This window comes from Sturnira hondurensis, unplaced genomic scaffold (genome assembly GCF_014824575.4).
Source record: "Sturnira hondurensis isolate 20B ecotype Veracruz unplaced genomic scaffold, ASM1482457v3 Scaffold0010448, whole genome shotgun sequence".
Taxonomy (NCBI): domain Eukaryota; kingdom Metazoa; phylum Chordata; class Mammalia; order Chiroptera; family Phyllostomidae; genus Sturnira; species Sturnira hondurensis.
In genome coordinates, this window is record NW_028083079.1 from 211,852 (window position 1) to 228,353 (window position 16,502).

The following is a 16,502-nucleotide window of genomic DNA, read 5'->3' on the forward strand; positions in this document are numbered from 1 at the left end:
CACAGCAGCCTTCGGGCCCCCAGTCCACAGGCTGCTGCTAGGGATACCTTATCCTTCTGCCCATTGAAAGGCCAATCCTGCCCTGGCTGGTGTGGCTCAGTGGATTGAGTACTGTCCTGAGAATCAAAAGGTTGCTGGTTCAATGCCAGTCAGGGCACATGCCTGGGTTGCAGGGCCCTGTGAATGGCAACCATACATTGATGTTTATCTCCTTCCCTCCCCTTCTCTCTGAAAAGAAAATCTTTTTTAATAAAATGCCAGCCCCAGTTCAGGGTCCACTCCAGAGTCCTTTCCTGCTGTTGGTACCAGAACATAACGTGCATGTCCCTGTCTGTGCTTTTTGCCTGCGGTGTCCCTTGTGTGTGGCACTGGCCAGGGCACAGGGGTCCGTGAAGAGGGGAAAGGCAGGGAGAGACCCGGGATTGAAAATACCCAGCCTACTCTTCAGTCTCTGTGGCTCTCCCCACATTCACACTTCTGCCTCCTTGGGCTCCAGTCCCCATTCCCTACGCTTTCCTCCCCGCATGCCAAACCCCAATGACTGGGGTGTCTTTCCAGACTGAAATCCTTTAAGACACCTTCCCTATTCTCCCAGGATCTCCACTGCACTGTGTCTTGTGACATGGATCCCTTTCCACTTGCAACCTTGTGGTCAAACCAATGGGCTTTGCAGTCAGACATGCCTGAATTGGAACCCTGACTCCCTCACGTACTAGCTGTGCCCTCTGGCAGACGATGTAACCTCTGAACCCCTTGTAAAGTGCAGTTCACACTAGCTATGCCCACTAGGTAGCTCCGAGGGCTCTATATGCATATAAAGGACCAGCAGAGTATCTAAGACATGACAGGGGTGGGAGAGAATCATGTTTCTTCTCATGACTGGAATTGTGGTGGTCCATGTCGAAAATCTACTGTTTAGTCTCCATGGTCCTAGAGAACATTTCCAGCTGAATCTCCTCTGACCTCAGGCTTTGAGGGGTCGGGGTATAGGGTAGGGTTTCAGCCCTCATGGCTTTTATAGGCATTAAATAATAGGGGATACAGATGTTAGACAAAGAACTACACAAACACTTAAGCTTAATGAATTCAGCATGAACCATGAGGTTATAAATCCAAGGACCTCATCTAGTCTATGTCAGAGGACCTCCTGGGCATGTGAACTTTCAGTGGGGAGCTGAAGAATGGCCGTGCAGGGAAAAGATGTGGTTAAGTGCTCCTAGCACTGGAAAGAGCAAGTGCAAAGGTCCTGAGGCAGGACCAGGAGTCTGGTGCTTGGGGTAGATAGGAGTCAGCTGAGGCAGGGCTTTGTACGTTGAGGTACAGGGAGTTGTACAGGCTTCAGGGCCTGAATGAGGGGCCCTAGGACCTCTGCCTCAACTCTAGCAGTTTCTCATTCTTTCCCTGTTTTGTGCACTGGGGTTCCACTTAAGATCTCCCACAACAAATGGGAGATCTCCTAAACATCCCTGCTGCTAAAACAAAGTCTGAAGGTATTGGATTGGCCAAAAAGTCCAATAATAAGACATTTTCATTTTCACCAATAACTTTATTGGATTGGACATTTTGACTATGTCAGCTGTCTCCCACTATTGACTTCTAGAGGGTAGCAGCCGGGGTGCCGCTAACCACCTTCCAGTGCGTAAGGCAGCCCCACAGCAAAGAATTATTTGGCCAAAATGTCGACAGTACCGAGAAACTTCCCAAACCACTTTTGACACATTCAATCAGTCACAGCACCTTCTCTGTATACTGCACAAATCTTTTTTTTTGCATTTTTACCTTTCTTGAAATAAAGCATAATATGCCAAAAATGTTGTGTATTTTCTTCCATCTTTGCCGGGGTCCAGCCTCAACAGGTCTCAGGGTCCCCGAAGGATAGATGGCGCAGGCAGTAAATGAGGAGTCAGACACCCGATTGGATACCGGAGAACAGCTAGCCTCTGCGGGTCTGACCGAACTCTCAGAGTTTGATTTAAACTTTATTTTTATAGAGATCGTTACATAACATTAAAGGAACAGGTGCATGGCATGATCAGTTAAGCAGAAAAAAACAGTACAGAGGTAACTAGGAAAAGTACGGGAAATTTCATAGATTCAGTTATGTGAAACAAAGGTTGTTTTGACCAGGAGAGCCATCAATCAGACAATTAGAAATAGCTGTATGTACAGAGTTTTAAATGTCTTATTGATGAACAGATGTTTATTAAAGTTCTTAGAATTTGGCATGGATCAAAAGGATACGCTAGACTGAACAGTGGTTATAGGAAATTTATTACAAGGCGTTTGTGGTGTCTAACTTAGCTATCTATCTTTCTGTCTAAAATCTTACTTTCTGTACTTTGGACTCTAACTCCTTAGCAATTGTTTCTATGGCTCAGTTTGTAATAGTCAACCAGCTTCTCCTGCTTCTTTACCTGTCTAATCCCATTAATCTATATTCCTGTCCAAGGTAGAGGAGGGGCTGTGATTCCATCAACTTTTAGACGTTCAGGGGCTACTCCATCAGGGGGCACTTTCGTTCTATGGGCAAGAAATCATTTTGTACGACCTCATTGGAATTCTGCGGGTCATTGGGCCTGAAATACAGGTGTCTAAAAAGCCCCACCACCTATTAATCACAAAGACAGACATCCAAGGAGAGAGACAGGAAATCCAGCCACAGTTGCCTCTGCTGTGCAGATGCATCTCATCCCTCCCAACTGTGTCAAGGGATGGCTGTTGGTAGCTCCTGACACATCTTCAATATTAAAATGGCCATGCAAAAATTCACCAATTGATTTTTTTATGCACGCTAATAGGACAGCTGTCACAATACAATCTAACAAAATTGTTTCAAATGACATTAAAGACAATTAAATGCTACAAGAGCCATTGTACAGAAAAAATGTAATGGACGTTTTGGCCAACCAATACCTGGTTTTGAAGCTAGGTGGGCCCTCAGGGAATCTTGTTGGAGGGGAGGGGGTCTTGTGGTGGCAAAGGGACACAGGCGTGATGAATGAGCCATCTCAGGGACCAGGAGCTGGTTGGTGGGGAAGATCCTAGTCAGAATGCACCAGGGAGGCTGCAGGGAGAGAGTGAAGGCCAGCCCGTGGAGAGGAAAGGGCTCCAGGGTTGGTTGGGCCCAGCCGTTTCCCTCACCAGACTCACCGCCCTGTGGATGAGCCCTCTAGGCGGTCAAGGGCAGGCAGGAGATGGGGCAATGAGGGGAGGATATGTTCTTGGGGCACAGAATCTTTGACCACAGGATCCAGTGGCCCTGGGCCAACCACGAGAAAGCTGTGCATGCCTACGGCCCGTGCCCCCTGATAATCATTGTGGTAACTGTCCCCAATATGGGCTGCCACCGCTGGTTCCACCTGAGCAAGCCGCAAGGCCTCATGGAAAATGCGGGGGTCTGGCTTTTGCCAGCCGGTAGCCCCAGAGGTCAGCACAAAGTCGAAATGTTCCCGCAGATGAAGACCTGCCAAGATGCCGTCTAGTCGCTGGTCGAAGTTGGAGACCACTGCCAGCCTCAGGCCTCGTTTCCGGCATTCCTTTAGGGTGGCCTCTGCTCCCTCCAACAACTGCCAGGAGCAGGGGCTGCTAAAGTCCTTGTACAGCTGGACAGCGATGGGGACCACAGCCTGGGCATCCCGAACACCTGCTAGATGGAAGGTCTGCAGGACCACATCCTGCCACCACTGGCAGGCGGTGAGTCCATGGCTCAGGCCATAGTTGGGGAAGCTGCGGCTGTGAGCCTTGAATACCTGCCTGAAGGCTTGATCCAGGGCTGTGGCCTCCACCTCCAGCCCGTGGGCCTGGGCCCTGGAGGCGTATTCCTCCCCTACGGGCCGGAGGAGCCTGAGCAGCGTGTCCTTCACGTCCCATGTCAACAGCTGTATTTTCCGCCGGTGAGCCATGGGTCTATAGGAGGGGACCAAATCCACCCCAGGTCCACCTTAGGTTCCCAGGGCCAAGAGGAAACCAGGCTGGACAAGGACACCTCCTTGATCTGACGGTTGTCTCTCTCCAGGCCACGTGGGCCAGGATTGCTGGCACTTGGGTACTGTCTTCCCAGCAGAAGATCCTGGAATGAGATGCAAGTGGAAGTTCAGGCTTTAGAGTCACAAAGACTGGGTTCAAATTCTAGTGCTGCCCACTCACTGTGTGACCCTGGCAGTGTCTGTCTCTGAAGCCGTCTCCTCGGGCATAAGAGCACAAGGGCCCGACCTCACAAGACTGCTGGGCTAACTGTGATTATCTGTTTACTGCACAACAGATTTCTGAGCACTGATTACGCACTAGACTCTGGGAATAGGGCAGGGTTTCAGCCCTCATTTTTTTTTTTAATTTTTTTATTTATCTTTAGAAGGGAAGGAGAAAGGGAGAGAAGTATCAATGTATGGTTGCCTCTCATGCATCCCCTGCTGGAAACTGGCCTGCAACCTAGGCATGTGCCCTGACTGGGAATCGAACCGCAATCCTCTGCTACACAGGCCTGCGCTCAATCCACTGAGCTACACCAGCTAGGGCCCTCATGGCTTTTATAGGCATTAAATAAGAGGGGATACAGATGTTAGACAAAGAACTATACAAACACTTAAGCTTAATGAATTTCAGCACGAACCATGAGGTTATAAATCCAAGGACCTCATCTAGTCTTTGTCAGAGGACCTCCTAGGTATGTGAACTTTCAGCTGGGATCTGAAGAATGACTGTGTAGAAAAATGAGGTGGTTAAGAGGCGACACTGGAAAGAACAAGTGCAAAGGTCCTGAGGCAGGGCCAAGGGTCTGGTGCTTGGGGTAGATAGGAGTCAGCTGAGGCAAGGCTTTGTAGATGGAGGTACAGAAACAATTAGGATTGCTATTCCTATTGTTGGCAATGCTAAAGGAAGAAGGGTCTGTGCAGACCATGTGACCAAACCCTGGCTGTTCAGCAGGGAAGACTGAGCCAGAGATGGGCAAATACTTACCTAAGATCTCACTGTGTCAGCAGCATAACCTAGACTCTCTAGCTAGTGTTCCCTTCCACTGCTTATATATATTTGAATTTTAAAAAATTCCGGAAAATTAGTATTTCCGGTCAAGATGAGGGCATAGGCAGACAACCTCTTTGCATCAAAATTACAACTAAAATATAAAACAACCATCACTCAGAACTGTCAGAAATCAAGTTGAATGAAGTCTGACAATTATGGAATTAAAGAAACCACATCCATCAAGACTGGTAGGAGGGGCGTAGATGTGGAAGTGGTTGGTCCCTCACCCATGTGTGGTGGACCAAAATTCAGGAAGGAGCTCTGATTGGTGTGGCTCAGTGGATGAGCACTAGCCTGCGAACCAAAGGGTCTCTGGTTCGATTCCCAGTCTAGGGCACATGCCTGGGTTCTGAGCCAGGTCACCAGTACAGGGCACGTGAGAGGCAACCACACACTGATGCGTCTCTCCCTCTCTCTTTCCCCCTCCCTTCCCCTTTCTCTAAAAATAAATGAGTAAAATCTTTTAAAATTTTTGGGAGGGATATCCTTGGGAGCAAGGAGTCTCAGCCCCACACCAGGCCCCAAAGCCCAGGGTTCCAGTGCCAGGAAATTTAGGCCCCCACAACTTCTGGCTGCAAAAATCAGTGGAGTTTGTCAGTGGAAGAAACTGCTGGAGCCACAAGCAGTTCCTCTTAAAGAACCCACACACAGACTTACCTACTCAGACTCACTACCTCAGCTCCAGCACCAGGGTCGCAGCTTGAAAGGCACCAGTGGTAGACAGGGAGAAACTGAAGTGTATGGCATCAAGGTGAGCAGAGGTCATTGTCCCTTTGCTAAGCCCTACCCTCACAGAGCCAGCAAGTGGGTGCCATGTCTGAGAATCCATCAACCTAAAACTGTTTGACCTGTTTTAGAAATCCCCAGAGACTCCACCCCTCCCAATTTATGAGCCCACCCAAGCTGCATTTCCATATGAATAGCTGGTCTTGGGTCCTGCCTCACAACTTCCTAAATCCTCTCAAACAAGCAATAGCTGGCCTCTGGGATCCCCAGAGGGTTAACAAACAGCTTGGCTTGGCTTTGCCTGGGAATCTCCAAGCCTAGCACAAGTAGCAGCCATCTCAGATTGATCTATAGCTCAGGCAGAGTGGCCCCAAGCAAAACACAGGTTGGGACTAACCTTGGCCTGACCTTGACCTGGGAAACCCCAAGGCCAGAGCACCCAGTGGACAGATATAGACCATGCTGGAGCATCACACCCAGCCCCTGCACAATTAATTCTCCCTAGATGGCGGAGGTTGGTGGTAAGTGGTCACAGCCGATCCTTGCAGCTGACTGGCCTGGGTAAATCCCTCCCAATGATCTGCCAACAGCAACCATGGCTCAACTGCAAGAGGAGGATGTACTCAGCCCACATGAAGGTAGCACTTCAAATACCCAGCTTGGGTGAAAGGGGAGGCTGTGCCACTGGACCCTACAGGACACATACTACATTAAAGCATACTACCATGACACAGAGTCAAAGCAGCTCTATCTAATACATAGAAACAAACACAGGGAGGCTGCCAAAACAAGGAGACAAAGAAACATGGCCCAAATGAAAGAACAGATCAAAACTTCAGTAAAACAGCTAAACAAAATGGAGCTAAGCAATCTATCAGATGCAGAGCTCAAAACACTGGTTATAAGGATGCTTGAAGAACTTAGAACCTCAACAGCATAAAAAAGATCCAGTCAGAAATGAAGGATATACTAATGGAAATAAAGAATGATTTACAGGAAAACAACAGTAGAGTGGATGAAACAGAACCAAATCAATAATTTGGAACACAAGGAAGCAAGTAACGAATCAGAACAACAAGAAGAAAAGGGAATAAAAAAATGAGGGTAGTATAAGCAGACTCTAAGACAACATCAAGATGTTCAACACTTGCATCACAGGGGTGGCAAAAGAACAGAAAGAGCAAGAAATTGGAAATCTATTTGAAAAAATAATGAAAGAAAACTTCCCTAATGTGGTGAAGGAAACAGACATGCAAGTCCAGGAAGCACAGAGTGTCCAAATAAGATGGATGTAAGAAGGCCCACTGCAAGATACATGATAATTAAAATACCAAAGGTAAAAGATAAAGAGAGAATCTGAAAAGCAGCAAGAGAAGTTAGTTACCTATGGGAGAGTTTCCATAAGACTGTCAGCTTGATTTCACAAAAGAAACTTTGAGGCTAGAAGGATTTGGCAGGAAATATTCAAAGTCATGAAAAGCAGGGACCTACAGCCAAGATTGCTCTACCCAGCAAAGCTATCTTTTAGAATCAAAGCTCTTTAGATAAAGAGCTTCCCCCCCAAAACTAGAAGAGTTCATCATCACCAAACCATTATTATATGAAATATTAAAGGGACGAATTTAAGAAAAAGAAGATCAAAACTATGAACACTAAAATGGCAAAACAACAACAACACATCAACACTTGAATCTAAAAATAAATTAAGCAAACAAGACGAACAGACACAGAATCCTGTATACAGAGTGCTTTGACGGTTGCCAGGTGGGAGTGGGGTGTGGGGAGAATGGGTGAAGAGGTGAGGGGATTAAGAAGTACAAATAGGTAGTTACAGAATAGCCATGGAGATGGAAAGTACAGTATAGGAAATGGAGTAGCCAAAGAACTTACATGCATGACCCATAGACCCGAGCAATGGTGGGGGGAATTGTGTGAGGGAGTGGGGCGTGCTGGGTAAAGTGGGCCAATGGGGGAAAATCAGGAAAACTGTGATAGCATAATCAATAACATATAATTTAAAAATAATATTAGGATTTATTAGTAATCTTCCGAATGTTAAAAAAAATCTCTTTTCCGCAAACCTGTACCGCATAGGACAAAAAGCAGAACAGAGCGGCCTGGTCCTACGCGTCTCTAAGCCCCTCTCTGTGCCCCAGCCTCGTCTTTAATGGAGGTAAATAACATCTGTCTGGGTGGACAGCAGTGAAAGGATTAGTGCCCCAACGCACTGGAAACAAATTCTTCAGCTTGCTCTCCACAGGCTAGATGCAGCTTCTTCCCCCAAAGTTGATACAGGCTTCCAGCTGAAACCTGAGGGTCCAAAGGTCAGGGTATAACCACGTTTGCGGGAGAAGGGAGCGGCTGGTGAATCTGGCACATGTCTTTGAGGAAGCTGGCTAAGAAAGTGAATTTAAGTCCGTCTGGAACCTACATCCACCGAAAGACCCCTCTCACTTTGCGGGTGGGGAGATGGAGGCCCAGTGAGGGGCGGAACTCGCCCAAAGACACGTAGAGAGCCCCTGGCAAGGCTCAGATGAGAATAAAAAGCTCTGGCTTCCCACTCACACCGTTTTCTATTTCTAGAAGCCGAGGTGGGGACACTGGTCTCACCGCACCTCCCCCTCTCTCTAGCGCTCGGAGGTGGTGAAGTACAAGTACGCCTGCCATTGGAGCAGAACCTCAACGGCGGCCAACGGCGGCGGCGTGACCTGGGGAAGGAAGGAGGGTCTTAGGGACGCACCAATCTCCGCTCCAGCGCGCTCTTCTCTGAGCGCGTTCCCGAGGCCCAGGACTCACCTGCCTCGCGAGGAAGCCGCTAAGGAGGAAAGCCGCTAAGGAGGGAAGCCGCAGCGGGCCACCTGCGGGCCAGAGGCGTGCAGAAGCTTCGCCAGGCGCCCGGCTCTCTTCTACTCGGCTCCCGTCCCGCGCGGCTTCGCCCCTCCTCCTGCCCTTCCTCCAGTTCCGCCCCCTCCTTCTCCCCTTCTACCTCCCTCCCGTCGCACTCTCTGCGCCCTCCCCGAACTTTCGCCTTCACCTCCCTCCACTCGGCGCCCTGTGTCACTCTCATTCACTGTTTTCCCAGGTCCCTTCTTCGCCCCTTAGTACGACCCTCACACCTTCTCGGGTCCCCATCTCCCTCCTTTCCGCCCCCCACCCCGCGTCTCACTGTTACCTAGCACGGCCCTCTGCACGCCCTTCTCTCCGCGGTCTCTTTCCTTTCGCCCTTTCTGCGCTCTCTCCGCGACCCCTTTCCCTCCCCAAACTCCTCCACTTCCCTTGGGCCCCGTCGCTTTTGGGAGGGGCTCTGGCTGACTTGGGAGGAGGAGGATTTTTAAAATATTTATTCATTTTTAGAGAGAGGGGAAGGGAGGGAGAAAGAAAGGAAGTGAAACATGATAGATTGCTTCTCCCACGAGCCGCAACCTAGGCATGTGCCCTGACCTGGAATCCACTGGCGACCTTTCACTTTGTAGGACGACTCTCTAACTGAGCCACACCAGTCAGGGCTGAAGAGAAGATTTGCATCCCCGCGTGGTTTGCTGAGTCCCAAGAGTATGGCCAAGGCCATACTCGTCCTGGGCTGAGTCCCCAGGTAGCACAGGAGGGAGCTGGAAACTTGCTTAACCCAAGACAATTTGCTAAGGATAGAATCCTCTGCAGTAACCCAGCTGCTTTTCTTTTCACTTTCATGAAAAAAAAGAAACACTACTCATGCTCCTTTCAAAAATGTTTAAAAATACAAACTGTACAAAGTAAAAAGTGAAAGGCCACCCTGGCTGGTGTGACTCAGTGGATTGAGTGCCATCCCGCAAACCAAAGGGTCACGGGTGGGATTTCCAGTCTAGGGCACGTGCCTGGGTTGCAGGCCAGGCCCTCAGTAGGGGGCGTGTGAGAGGCAACCACACATTGATGTTTCTCTCCCTCTCTTTGTCCTTCCCTCCCCCTGTCTAAAAATAAATAAACATTTTTTAAGGGAAAGGCCCACCTCATTCACTAAGTACTCATTGATCTGCTCTAGGTCTGACCCTGTCCGTCACTGAGGATATAGTGGGAAACAAGACGGAGTTCCTGTCTTTATGGATCCTGGGTGAGGCAGATAAAAGTCAAGTCAATAAACAAGATTTCAGATAACGATGGGTGCCGTGGAGGCCATGACAACAATGGTTTCCTGGACAGTGAGGGCTGCTAGGCGGAGGCGCAGTGGGTCTTTGAATGAGATGGTTAGAAGAGGAGGGAAGATCTGGATGGCAGCCTAGTGGTTAAAGGACCTGTAAGGAACTGGCAAGTACAAAGGTACCAGGCTCCCCAACCTGCTTGCTGAGCAAGAGAAGTGGCCTTGGGGGCTGGGTGGGGGTGGGGGTCGTGGGGGGAGGGCCTCGTTGCTCTCTACTCATTGGCAGTTTTGGTTATTATGCTATCAGACATTTTTCTGGGAGCACACAAATATGCATGTAATATTCTTCCTTTCTCCCCTCCACCCCTCTTTTTTCTCTCCTTTCCTTTTCCTTCCCTTTCCCTGTTTCTTTTCTTCTTTCCTCCCTCCCTCTCCCCCTCTCTCTCTCCCCCCTCCGCCCCTCCTTTTCCTTACTTTTCTTTCTTTCACAAAACCTCCCCCTGTATTCCAAGGTCAATCTGTTGTTCACTTTGCTCAGAACTGCCTCACCCTCCCTGGGCTCTGGCCTGGGAGAAGGTACAAAGTGCAGACTCACAGACCTTGGGCCTCAGGGGCCTGACTGACTTCAGGGACTCACCAGTGAAACTTCTGTGTCCTAAGCATGATTCCCAGAAGTGGGAGTAGGAAAAGGGTGATGGGATTTCACAGAATTCAACAATGTCTGAGACTGGCCACTTTTCACTGTCACCTGAAACCCAACCCCTTAGGGTTTGGGTTTTTTTTTTTTAATTCTCACCCAAGGATATGTTCGTTGATTTGAGAGAGGAAGATGTCCATCGGCTGCTTTCCAGGTATGTGACCTGAGCAGGGATTGAACCTGGGACCTTTGGGTGCACAGGATATGCTCCAAGCAATGGAGCCACACCAGGCCAGGACCCAGCCACTTAGGTCCTGTTCCCAGCTCTGCCACCCAGCTCTCTGTGAGCCCGCCATTAAATTCTTTTACTCTCTGCGCCTCAGCCTCACAGTATGCAACCTGGAGGGACAGGACCAAGTAATTTCCAACTGAAATTCAGGTTAGCTTAAAACTTAACTTCCAAGATAATTAACTTTGCCCATGGAACCTGGGCAAAGGGCATGTTTCCACCAGGATCAAATGAGAGCACATGGAAAAGCTCTCTGAGAGGTAGATTGACTCTTTTCTGTTGAGATAACCGAGTCACCTGAGCCATTAAGGGTTTTGTTCATTTACCTATTTCACCCCAGGGCACCCATGACTTAAGGGAAGCATTTCCATCACAATCCATGTGAATATACCCTTGGAACTGTGGCCCTGAAATCTTGTTTATTTTATTGTCCTTTAGGTTCTGCCTTTCTCTTCACTTTTTCAGCAGAGAAAAGGGAGATTCGTGTGTTACGGTAAAGCCCATGACAGGTCCTTGCTATTCTGAAATGAGCTTCTGATTTGCCAGTGTAAAAACAAGTACACTTGCCCTGACTGGTGTGGCCCAGAAAGTCAGGCATCATCCTGCAAACCGAAAGGTCGCCGGTGTGATTTCCAGTCAGGGCACATGCCTGGGTTGTGGGATGGGTCCCTGTTTGGGCGCACGCGAGAGACCATTGATCAGTGTTTTCCTCTCACATCGGTTTCTCTCCTCTTTTTCCTCCCTTCCCGTCTCTCAAAAAAGTGAATACATTTTTAAGTCTTGAAAAAACAAAAACGAGTGCACTCACCAGATGCAGTATTCTCCCTAAGTCCTCAGAGTTTTCGGACCTTGATCTGGCCTGCGAGTCCCGGCCTGGTGACAGCTCCCGGAGGTCCTTGTTATGTCACTACCTCAGATGCTGGTTATTCTCTTTGAGAGAACAAACACAGGAGGGCTCTTTCCTGAGATTCTCACACCGACAGTGTCGTACTAAGTAAACCCAGGCGGGGTGCACCAGACACGTCTCTCTTTGTACTTTTCCATCTTCATCTACTTCTTTTTTCAAGTTAACTTCTGTTAGAAATAGATCATACATACAGAAAGGTGCACAGATGTGTAAGTGTCCTCAGGTTTTTCCATATTGAAAATGCCTGTGCAGCCAGCGCCCAAACCGAGGGAAAGAGCATCTCCAGAATTCTGGAGCCCCGTCTTCCTCCAGTTGCTTACCCCTCCACCCCCAAAGGCTAACCACTTTATCCTGACATTTTTTAAATTGATTTTGAGAGAGACAGACCAACAGACATTGATTTGTTGTTTCACTTACATTCATTGGTTGATTCTTGTATGTGCCCTGACCAGGGACGGAACCCGCAACCTTGGCACATTGAGACAATGCTCTAACCCACTGAGCTACCTAGCCAGGGCTATCCTGACTTAATTGCATATTTACTTGTTTTTGAACTGTATGAAAATGGAATAATACAGCATGCACTCTTTTGTTTGCTCAAAATTTTATTCATAAGATTCATTCATTCATGTTGCTGTGTGTAGGTCATTCTCATACCTGTAACATTCGGTTATATGAATATACTGCATTTAACTGTTGATGACATTTGACTTATCTCCAGTTTTTGGTTCTGACAAATACTAGAAAATGTTACTATGAACATTCTCGAATATGTCTTTTAGTGAACGTACGTACACATTTCTGTTGGGTAAATCCCTCGACGTGAAATCACTAGGCGACAAGGATGTGCTCAGCTTTAGCAGATGGTGCCAGTGTTTGAAGTGGTTGCACCAGAAATGTCTGAGTTCCAATGGCTCCACACTCTCGACAGTTTTAGGCATTCTGACATGCATGGTGCTCTCTCATTGTGGTTTTAATTTGAGTTTCTCTGTTGACCAATGAAGAGAATGCCTTTTCATAGATGTATTGGCCGTTTTCATTTATTTACACAGATCCTTGGTGGATCTGTATCGTACATGATATAAAAATGAAGCTAAGATAATACATAGAAAGCCAAAGTCCCTCTGCAATCAACCCCTCAGCCCACCCCTTGGCAATGCCTTCTCCAGTTTTGAGCACTGGACTTGGAGTTAGGAGACCTGAATCCCAGCATGTCTCTGTCCCTGGCTTGTGTGCATTTCAACAAGGTCCCTCTCTGGGTCTGTCTTCCATCTCTAAGCACTTCTTTACTTTGCTATTCTGACCGCTGTTTCTGTGATTACAAGAAACTGCATGTGATGGGGATGGTCATCTGCCCTAATATCCATTCTCTTTAGCCTCCTTAGTGATTAGACCCCTGAGTTTTACTGAGCGCCTGGCTGCCCCACTGGACTCTATTTTCCAGCCTCACATACATTAGTAGGTGTGGCCATATGACTAAGTTCAGACAAGGGCAGGTGTACGGAAGTGACGTGTGCAACTTTTGGGTTGTACCCTTATTAAGGGCCGTGCCCTCCACCTGCCCTTCTCTTCCTGACGGCTGAAGAGGGGCCTCTTGGTGGGAGCTGGACCCACCCTCTTTGATCACAAGACAGAGGGGGAGATGTGTCGATGATGACAGATGAGGTGGGGCCACAGCCTCCCCTACCACGTAGCTGACAAAGCTCTGGACTGCTCAGAGATCTTCCATCTTAAGCTGTTGTTTCTTTGGCTTTTGCTGTATCCACTGAACTTAGTAGAGTGACTAGAAAATGACTTTAAACTGGGGGTCAGGAGAGGTTGCTTTGAAGAAGTAACACTTAAGCCAAGATTTTAACAAGAAAAGGAGACAGCCATAGAGCTCAAGGGGGGAATGTTTCTAGGAAAAGGGGACCACTGGTCCAGAAGCCCTGAGACTTCGCCAGCCTCCTATGTGATGAGGGAGGCCTGGTGTCACATCCCCTGTGTCCTTGTTTATAGTGACCGAGCTGACGCCGGCCATCGGACCTGCACAGAGCCAGTCAGTCAAATCTCCTCTGGAGATTTGCTATGTGAATGACGGGACTGAAAATATCTTTCTCTGGAATTCCAAGTCTCAAGGACATCCAAGTATTACGTTACTGTCAAGTGGCAAAAAGCATCTGAGAATAAAGCCAAACTGAGGCAAACAGAGCTAGGGAGGGACAGAGGTCTCCGTGAGAGCCTCTGACCCTGGGTTCAGCCATTCCTGACTTGCAATCTATTTATGAAAACCAACCACTTCCTCCTTTGCTACTGACTTTAGTTTCTGTCACTTGCAACCAAGAGTACCCAGCAGAGTACAGATTACGGGTGCTGCCTCACAGGCCCTGATATGTGGAATTTGCTGTCTGCATGGGGTATGGAGCAGTAAGATTCCTTTTTTTTAAAATTGGAAAATTGGTAATAAATTGGCTAGTTAACATGCCTGTTGCTTTCTGGGACCCTCAACCATTTGACCAGTGAAGTTGTTGCTTTAGGGATCTTGGAAAAGCAACAAGAGGACGGCTGGCTATTGGTTGTGACCGGCAGGAAGGTCCTGTCGGAAACAGACAAGCTCCAGTTCACGCTGGCACATCTGAGCAGGAAATAGGAAAATGTCTTGTGAAGAGAGGCCCCTTGAGGCTCACTAATCAGCTGTGATGCCTGGAAGCCCGAGAATAACGTGCCATGCGAACCGTGGAAGCTGAGTTCTCTGCCCAAGGATACAATTGCTGTTAGCAGAGCAGGGTCCACACCAGGAGACGGGGCTGTGGAGGAACCAGGCTCCCCCAGGACCACCCACATCCCTCCAGCTGCCTGCCTGGCCATTACTGCTGTTGTAGACAGAACACAGGGTGGCTAGAGGGGATACAAGGCTGGCACCCCAGGCGACAAGTCCTGACTCAAGAGAGCGCCACTCACCCAGACCATAGTGCCTGAAGGCAACTTAGGCCCTTGGTCTGCCCCACTACCGGAGCTAGGAGTGTCATGTTAGATCTGTAATTTTGCTACCGTTTATTGGGAGGAGGTTTCTCCATTCTGCCCTGTGACTCAGACCCACCAGCCTAGTTTTCCAGCTCCTTCTAGCCCCAGGATTCCCTCTGTCTAGAATGCTCTTCCCCAAACACATCTTTAGCTTGGTGGCTCATCCTTCCAGTCTAGCTTAAATACCAGTCCCTCAGGGAAGTGTTTTCTGATCCTTCAAACCCAGTCTCGTCCTGGTGATGGCCTTCACAGCACCTGACACTATCTATGTCACTGGTGACACACACACCTCCTGGCTTTCAGGGGGCTCATTCCACTTAATGTTGCCCCTCGTGTGCATGTGTGTGTTGGGGGAGGGGGGTTTGTACACAAAAAGTTTGCTTCCTGTGCACCATCTGTTCTGAAAGGGCAGTGTCTATCAGTAGACACTGTGCCCAGAACAGAGCCAGGCCCTGCATTTGATTGGCAGTGATGAGTCTGGGGTGGTCTTGAAGAGCCTTCCTTTTCTCACTAATCCTTTTAACTAGAAATGAGCTCAGAGGTCAGGGGCCAGGAGACAGGAAGCCAAGAAGCTAAGATGGTCAGAGGTTACAGTCTGGTCTGAGCCCCGAGACACGGAGCCGTCACCCCGATGAGTGCGGCAGGCCCCTGGGTGGTGGATCTGGCTCAGGCTCCCTGGGAGGCCCAGCTCTGTGCCTCTTCAAGCCCTGATTTTGACCTCCCTGCAGGCCGAGGTCACATCTTCAGTGAAGTGGGCCACAGCTCTGGAGAAGACTACCAAGAGTCAGAGACTGGTCTGACTACAGAAGCTGCTGAGAGTTTATAATTCAAGATTTTAAAAATGGGTTGTATGACTTTACAGTCCAAATTGAGCCGACTCTGGGCCTGGAGTTGGGGACTCCTGTCACTTTGTAGGCAGGCAGGTGGACTTGCAAACAGGTCCCTCCTTGGCTGAGCCCTAACTTTTGCAAAGGGAAAACTTATGTCCTTTCAGCCTCAGCAGAAAACTGAAACCACCCACTCAGCTGCTCAAGCCAGAGATCCATGAAGGCATCCTTATTTCCTCCCAAAGAGGCAAGCCTGCCCCTACCGCTTCCACACCCTGATTTAAAGCGCCAGCAATATCTGCTAATTCTTTCTCTAAAATGTCTCCTGAATTCAGCCCTGGCTGGTGTAGCTCAGGATTGAGCGCGGGCTGCAAACCAAAGGGTTGCCAGTTCGATTCTCAGTCAGGGCACATGCCTGGGTTGCGGGTCAGGCCCCCAGTATGGGGTGTGCAAGAGGCAACCTCACACTAATGTTTCTCTCCTCTTTCTCCCTTTTCCCCACTCTCTAAAAGTAAATAAATAAAATCTTTAAAAAGTCTCCTGAATTCATATGCTTCCTCCTAACTCCACTAACACCACCGTGGTCCAGGCCACCACCATTGCTCCCTGGGGTCTGCAGTGGCCTTCTAACCAGGCTTTCTTGCACCCTTCTATTTCCCCCATAGCAGCATAGCATGCATGGCAAATGGGACCATGTGTAACTGGTTAAGATCCTTTAGTTGTCTTTGTACCAGAGGGAAGGTACAACCCAATCTTCCTAAAAGGTGCGGGATCTGCCTTTCTAACCTCCAGCCCTGTCGCCCGTCCTTCCCTGCACCCTGCTCCCAGCAGTGTTGCCTAGTGCCTCTCACTGCAGGATCTTCGCACACTTGGTGTCATCCTTGTGGCTTCTGGTGCCCTAAGGACCCTTCCTTGTCCCTTGGCCTTAGGGACCCTCCCCCCCACCCCGCCATTTGTCATTCTCCATCTGAGACTCT

At 48.8% G+C, this 16,502-nt stretch overlaps 1 protein-coding gene and 1 long non-coding RNA gene across 5 annotated transcripts; one reads left to right on the plus strand and one right to left on the minus strand.

Annotated features, from left to right (window-relative positions):
- The first annotated feature begins 1,907 nt into the window (after positions 1 to 1,907).
- On the plus strand, positions 1,908 to 15,886 carry LOC118995944 (uncharacterized). Its single transcript, XR_005068396.1, has 3 exons — positions 1,908 to 2,163; positions 6,263 to 6,266; positions 15,861 to 15,886. It is a non-coding gene; the product is annotated as an uncharacterized LOC118995944 (long non-coding RNA).
- On the minus strand, positions 2,795 to 8,668 carry HDHD3 (haloacid dehalogenase like hydrolase domain containing 3). Of its 4 annotated transcripts, none has more exons than XM_037059089.1 (2): positions 8,545 to 8,668; positions 2,795 to 4,069 (listed from the first exon to the last, which is right to left on the minus strand). In XM_037059089.1, exon 2 carries the CDS (start codon positions 3,900 to 3,902, stop codon positions 3,147 to 3,149), a length of 756 nt encoding a protein of 251 aa, XP_036914984.1. In that variant the 5' UTR covers positions 3,903 to 4,069; positions 8,545 to 8,668; the 3' UTR covers positions 2,795 to 3,146. The 4 variants fall into 4 exon arrangements, with proteins under 4 accessions (XP_036914984.1, XP_036914986.1, XP_036914985.1 ...); XM_037059091.1 differs by lacking the exon at positions 8,545 to 8,668 and adding an exon at positions 8,489 to 8,510; XM_037059090.1 differs by lacking the exon at positions 8,545 to 8,668 and adding an exon at positions 5,680 to 5,707.
- Positions 15,887 to 16,502: the final 616 nt, after the last annotated feature.

Excerpts from the sequence above, each read along its gene's own strand:
- HDHD3 (XM_037059089.1), bottom strand. The coding sequence starts at position 3,902 with ATGGCTCACCGGCGGAAAATACAGCTGTTGACATGGGACGTGAAGGAC.